The 6,448-nt window shown below is 52.4% G+C and overlaps 1 protein-coding gene across 2 annotated transcripts; it reads right to left on the bottom strand.

Moving 5' to 3' along the window:
• Positions 1–367: 367 nt before the first annotated feature.
• On the bottom strand, positions 368–6,023 carry CITED4 (Cbp/p300 interacting transactivator with Glu/Asp rich carboxy-terminal domain 4). 2 transcript variants are annotated; one of them, XM_077932060.1, is made up of 2 exons: positions 5,760–6,023; positions 368–2,463 (listed from the first exon to the last, which is right to left on the bottom strand). In XM_077932060.1, exon 2 carries the CDS (start codon positions 2,448–2,450, stop codon positions 1,779–1,781), a length of 672 nt encoding a protein of 223 aa, XP_077788186.1. In that variant the 5' UTR covers positions 2,451–2,463; positions 5,760–6,023; the 3' UTR covers positions 368–1,778. The 2 variants fall into 2 exon arrangements, with proteins under 2 accessions (XP_077788186.1, XP_028598588.2); XM_028742755.2 differs by having other exon boundaries at positions 5,705–6,021.
• Positions 6,024–6,448: the final 425 nt, after the last annotated feature.

Below are 6,448 nucleotides of genomic sequence, written 5' to 3'. Positions count from 1 at the left end.
TACACGGACTGGCAGCAGATCTCCAGGCCAGCAGGCAGAGGTTCTTCCCAGCACCTGCTCCTTGGAGATCCTTGTTTAATGGGATCTGCCGTAACTGAACCTAGGATTTTCTGCATGCAAGTGAGGTGCTGAGCGGACAGTCCCTCCTCTTGTTTCCAGACAAGCAAGAAACTCTTGCTTAGCTTTGCACATGTGCTGGTTGTCGGTACGGGACTACTTATGTGTCCAAGAGAGACATAAGCTCACCCAAGTCACTTTTTAGAAAAAAAGACAGGAAACCCAGAGACTTTCAACCCCTTCCAGGACCCACGCTGCATTTTCTAAACGGAGATTTAAAAAGCAAGAGGCACGACCCAAACAAAACAGGTTCAATGTTGAGGTTTTAGCTTTTATTTTGGAAAAAAAAATCACCTGTACATTCTCACTTCATCGATCAACAATGATGTGCTACTGTGTGCTTGCGACAAGAGGGGACAGTAGAAGCTCCAGAGGCCTGCCAACCTGAGCAGCAAACTTTCCAAAAGCCTTTGGAAACGAGACCGAGAAAGGAAACAAGCCGCTCAGCCGCAAACTTATTTTCCTCTTTTCCGAGAAACACAATTAAGAACTAAGAATTTACATTTGAGCCCCAGCGGGGAGGGAGAGGGATAGATAGATAGGGTGCTCGTTTTTGTTTTTTCCAGCCTTTCTCTCAGTTACTGATAGCAGAACAAAAACCCCATGGAAGTGTTGGAGGGGCATGCATTCCCCAGCCTTTATCGTTAGCCCTTCCCAATAATCTCAGAAGGCAAATAAATCCGAGCCCTTCCAAATAAATACGGACTAGAAACACACAAGTGATAAATAAGATTTTTTTTTTTTAAAAAAAGAATCAGTAATATACACAATTACAAGGATTTTATTTGGTTTCAGAGGCAGAGAAAGAAGAGCTCCGATGGCATCTTAAAAGCCCGTGTTTGTAGTAGCCGGAAAAGGAAGTCAAAGGATCTTATAACCGATTGGTTAATACCACTCTCCCCTGCACCGAACCCCAAAATGTCATCCGCTGAAGTTTCGCTTTAAAAACAAAACAAAAACCCGATGGAAGTAAAAAAAGAACACAGAATAAAACACAACCTGAGAGCACTGATCTCTTCAAGTCAAGGAGAGAAGACTGGTTGCTAATTCCACAGTACTGAGGAGCAATAAAGAGATTGAGGCTTACAAAGAAGAGCAAGCCATTTATTTATTTTTACCTCCTGCCCACTCTTTCAGTGAAAGAATGGCTTAAAAATAAAAACCAGACACTGAATGTAGAGGGGCTTGCTAGACTTTCTTGACAAAGCCAACAGCGGAGTGGATTCTCAGCAACTTGCCCCCCCTTGTAGTCCAAACTCAAGACGGTAGTTGTTTTTTGCAGGGTGGGGGGGAGAGAGAAGGCCATGCAGGTGAAAAAAAGGCCATTTTGTTTTTCTTGAAATTCTGTAGCTGCCATAGGCACAACCCGAGGACACGGCTCCATCTCTGCGCCGTCTCGTCTGCAAAAAACAACAACACAGACACCTTTCCGATTCCTCCCCCCTCCCCCTACACAAGAGGAGCACGACAGTGCAAAGCAAAAAAGAGGGCGGGGGGGGGGAGCCTCCAAATGATTGTCCATTGTTATTTCCAGGAGGTGGGGGCAAGGGCGACCTGGGAAAGCCTGTAGATCTGTGCAGGGGGAAGATCAGGAAGTAGGGGTGTGTGGTGGTGGTGATCAAGCCACAAAGAGAAGCGCCAGCTCCCACAGCAGAGCCACCTCAACAGCTGATGGCGCTGGTCTGCTGTTTGCTGACAAAGTCCGAGATGAAGTCAAACTCGTTCTGTCCCAGAAAGAGTTCGGGCAGCTCCTGAACCCGGTCCAAGCCGAGCTCCATGACCAGAGACGTCAAGACCTCTTCGTCGATGGGATCCGTGTCCATAACGTTCAAGGTCAGGGCCGGAGAGGGCAGGTGCTGCATCCCCAGGTGCTGCCCGGGTCCCATCCTGTACTGCGGCACCCCTGCCCCGATGGGCCCGTTGCTCATGCCCATGAGGGGGTGGCCCTGGTATTGCGTGTTCAGTTTCTGCAAGTGCATGCTAGCCATGAGCTGCTGAGTGCCCACCGGTCCCAAGTATTGTTGCTGTTGCTGCTGTTGTTGTTGCTGCTGCTGGTGTTGTTGTTGTTGTTGCTGCTGCTGCTGGCTCGGATTGCTGAACATCATGGCGCCTGGGACCTGGTGGTGCCCCATCTGTCCATTGATGCTGGGCCTCTGCCTCATCCCTCCGTCCAGGGCAGGGCCTCCGTACTGCATCATCTGGTGGTTGGCGGGGAGCGTCCTTAGCACGTGCTGCTGCTGCTGCGGAGGGCCTTGCATCCCGTTCATGCCTATCCGGTAGCCCTGCATCCCGTTCACCCCGTGGCTCATTGACATCATCATGTGGTCAGCCATCGCAAGCTGGGCACTGGAAGACAAAAGGAGGAGGGTCATGTACAAGGCAGCACAGGGTCCCGTCCCCCCAAAAAACCATGCAGTGTTTGAAATTAGCCAGGCGCATTTTGCACCCTGGCGATCAACCGCTTGCGACCAAGTGAAGATGCTTGGAGCCAGGACAGCGCCTGGTATCTCCGACACCTGGAAAGGTGCATGCCTGGGGATCATTGGACCACACGCTAACAGCACAGGATTCTCTCAGTTGTTATCTTTTAAACCTGCCCAACCAGAATGAATTTCAGGAACCCCAAACGCTTTTTCTGTGCAGCCTGAGCAGCAGCAGCAGTCGCCATTAAGAAAAAGAGGTTGGAATAGGCTGATATATACGTGGACTATCCCTGGATCAAGTGATTTTTCTTCTTCAAGTTCTCCAAATTATTAACTAGCTCAAGGTTGTCCTCTGAACTAGCCAGATGTTCAACTGAGAATCAATCGCAGTCAGTCCATCATTTGAAAATTAGGACTTTAGAGCCTCCTCCCCCCAAATGGCGACTAGACATTCTGTTTTGGCAACTGTACCTGTGGTTTAAGGGGCCATTTGGCGCCTAGTTTATATACCCAAGTTTCTAACACTGCTGCCACGACATATGCAAGCCTGCTCCTGGGATAGCAACACATGAGTCTAGAGCGGGGTGGTCAAGGCCTTTTTTGGCAGCCCCCAGCCTTGGTGCCTCCTTCCCAAAGTTGGTAAGCAAGGAAGTGGGCTTGGGGAAGACAGTGTGAGGCTCTGAGTCGCAGAGTATTCCCGTCTCCACATTTGGGAAGGAGGTGGGACCCTGCCAGAACCTCGCACCTTCTTGCCAAAGCCCGGCACCTCACTTACTTGGCTTTGGGAAGGCAGCATGGGGAGGGGGTTGTCGTCAAATTTTTGCCTCGCTTCCCCTGCCTGAGCGAAGTACTCTTGCAGCCACTTGGAGTGAAAAGTTGGGCTGCCCCATTCTAGAGGGTACAGGGCTCCCAAGTGCTCCCTTCCCCTGCTCCAGAAGTTATATTTTGCATACATCTTTTCAACAAGGCATTTCATAGTGACTGACACACACACACACACACACACACACACACACACACGGCTTCTGCACCATTCATCCTCTCAACCACCCTGCAAGGTAGGTTAGGCCAAGAACTCAGCGGAGAAGCAAACCTGGTCTGCGAGTTAACAGGTGCACATTGTTTCCCTAAAACAGTGTTTCCTAAACTTGGGTCGCTAGCCGTTTCCCCTCGAACTACAATTCCCATCATCCATGATCACTGGTCTTACTATATCAGGATGATGGGAGTTGTAGTCCAAAAACAGATGGAGACTCAAGTTTGGGAAACACTGTTCTAAAGCCAGGGTGGAAAATGTGTGGCCCTCCCTGTATTCCTGCCCCCAAATTCTCATCAGCCTCCGTCAGAATGGCCCAATGGCTGGGGCGATGGGAGCATTAAGTGTGGCAACATCCGGCTGGACCCAGGTTGTGCCCATCATGGCTAGGGCAACGGCCTAGAGCCAATGCACTGAAGGAAACTGTGCTTTGTGTGTGTGCGCCTGCACATATAGAATTACAACCTCTCTCTTATCTACAGTGGCAGATGGCAGGGACTCCCCCTTCCCTAACAGGTCATGTGGTAGAGAGGCTTTGGGGGTGGAGGAAAAGTTTGTAGTGGGAGGCAACTAGAGTATCCACTAAGGCAGCACTGTCCAACAGCCGCGGTCAGCTGAGAAGGGGACACACATCCAAGGACACAAGAGACCACAAAGCCCTTCCTGGGCCAGGACAAATGCAACAGCCCATTTGTCACAACAGCCAACCCAATGCCTCCAAAAGGCTGTTTAACATAACCCTCTCCTTGTTGCTGCTGCTCCCAAGGAACTGGCAATTCCGAGATACATTGCCTCTGAACATGGAGGTTCCATATGGGCCGGAGTGGGGAACTGCAACATGTTGTAGCGTACGGTCGCCACCCAACAAATAGTCCCATCCTGGGCACCACAGTCACCCTGGAGCAAAGGTTATGTAGTTCTGCCTAGGCCTCCCAGGGGGAGGAAAAGGAAAAGAATGGCTCTTCCCCCGCAAGGCTATCTAGTGCTTGAGGGACAAGGTTTGGGCTGTCACCCTAAATCCTTTTGTATGTATCATGGTTCTTGAAAGTGCAATAATGGGTGCTTAAGCTCACAGCATACATCCCTTCCCCTTTCAATCCATAACTCTTAGGCTGGGGTTTTAAAATTCTGTTCTCCAAGTATGGAGAAACAAGTACCTTTATCTCTCTCCACCCGATGCCCCCCCCTTACTTCCCATCTGACATGCACTCAGCCAACAGGATCTGATTATCAGGATGCACTGCCCTATCCTAACTGACTGGCCAGGCATGCACTCATCTAATCCCCTTTTATAAACAGATCTAAGCTGGTGGCCCTCCTAACCCAAGCCGAAGCTCCATGGCGCCCCCTAGAGGAGCGACAGGGGAACGACAATGCTGCCCCCTAGCGCACGGGAGGATGAAGATCCGCCTAAGGACGCAGGAGGCTCAGTAGGCAATGAAATCAAGGTTGGTTACCTCGCCACCCTCCCCAAGTCACCGATTTGTCATTCCTGCCCAACCCCGGGACACCTTAAGCAGCTTGCAAATACGAAAGCAGGCCGCTGGCAGCGAACAGAGCATTTATGCAATGAGTTTTACATTCCGGATAAACGCAGGCGACCTTGTGCATGGAAATAAAAAGTCTGTTGCAACCTCCCCGACGCCGTCGGATCGCAGAATCCGGCCGCGGCGCTGGTAATGCGCCTCGCAGAATGCAAGCAGCAGCGCGCCCGTTCCCTAACCCGCTTCCCATGGCCAACCCCCCCTCCCCGCTTCCCTCTCTTTTTCTCTCTCTCCTCCTCCTCCTCCCCTTTGCCGGCTCCAGGCAGCTCCCGCCCCGGCACATTCCGCCAGCACAAAGATCAGCACTTTGAACACAGAAGTTTAACCCCTGCCTGCCTGCTCCCGAGCAAAAGACAATGCCGCCGAAGGAGCGCTCCGCGCAAATGAGGGCTCGGGCTGGTGCTGGGCTGGAAAGGAGAAGGAAAAAGCCCGTTTTCCTGGCCACCCCGACGAACGGCAGGCAATGCAAAATATATAAAAATAATAGTTTTCAGATCGTGGCCGTCTCTGCGGAGCCTCTCGACGCCCAATGTCACCCTCCTTTCCCCGCCGTGGTTTCATCGACTCCCTCCTCGGCTACATACCCCAAAGGCGGCGATCCGAAGGGAAGGCTGCAAATGGCCCGGCTGAGAAAGTCACCTCGGCAGAAGGAGGAAAGCGGCGGCGGCTCCTCTTTCTTCCCTTCCTTACACGCGGCTGCTATTCCCACGAGCGAGCTGGCCAGCCTGCCCGCCGCGCTTGCAAAGGCAACCCCAGCCCGGCCGCATCAATTCCAAGCGGCGGGTCCCCCCTCCGGCGGCGGCTGCTGCTGCTGCTCCTCCGCCTCCTCTTTCTCCGGCTCCCAGCCGAACCCTCGCAGGCGCCGCTGTGTGTATTTGCAAGTAGGTTAAACTTCAGCGTTTTTTAATATATATACATACACACACAGAGAGAGAGGGAGAAACCGGAGGGGGGGCGGAGCCAAAGTCCCCGCCCCTGCGCCTCTGATTGGTCCAGCTCTCCCAAATGGCTCTTCTCCCCCCTCCCCAGCCTGGATGCTTTTTCCAAAGCGGCGAAGAGGGGGCCGAGGTGAAGAATCGCAGGGTCCCGCCTACCTGTTTTTGTTTCATCTCCGAAGAAGGAGGGATTGCAACACAATGGCGGGAGTTTGCAGCATATGCAAAGGCAGGAGGAGGAGGAAAGGACGGGTGGGGGGAAGCGCTGCCTGCCTGCCTGCCTGCTTGCTTTCTTCCATCTGTCCATCTCTCCTCCTTCCCTCTCCAAACCGGCTCGCCTAACAACCCTCTTTGCCGGTGCTCATCTTGCACACGATGGCGTGCGCGCACGTA

The sequence above is a fragment of the Podarcis muralis genome, chromosome 7, assembly GCF_964188315.1.
Source record: "Podarcis muralis chromosome 7, rPodMur119.hap1.1, whole genome shotgun sequence".
Lineage (NCBI taxonomy): Eukaryota > Metazoa > Chordata > Lepidosauria > Squamata > Lacertidae > Podarcis > Podarcis muralis.
This window is presented reverse-complemented; position numbering and strand designations above follow the sequence as displayed.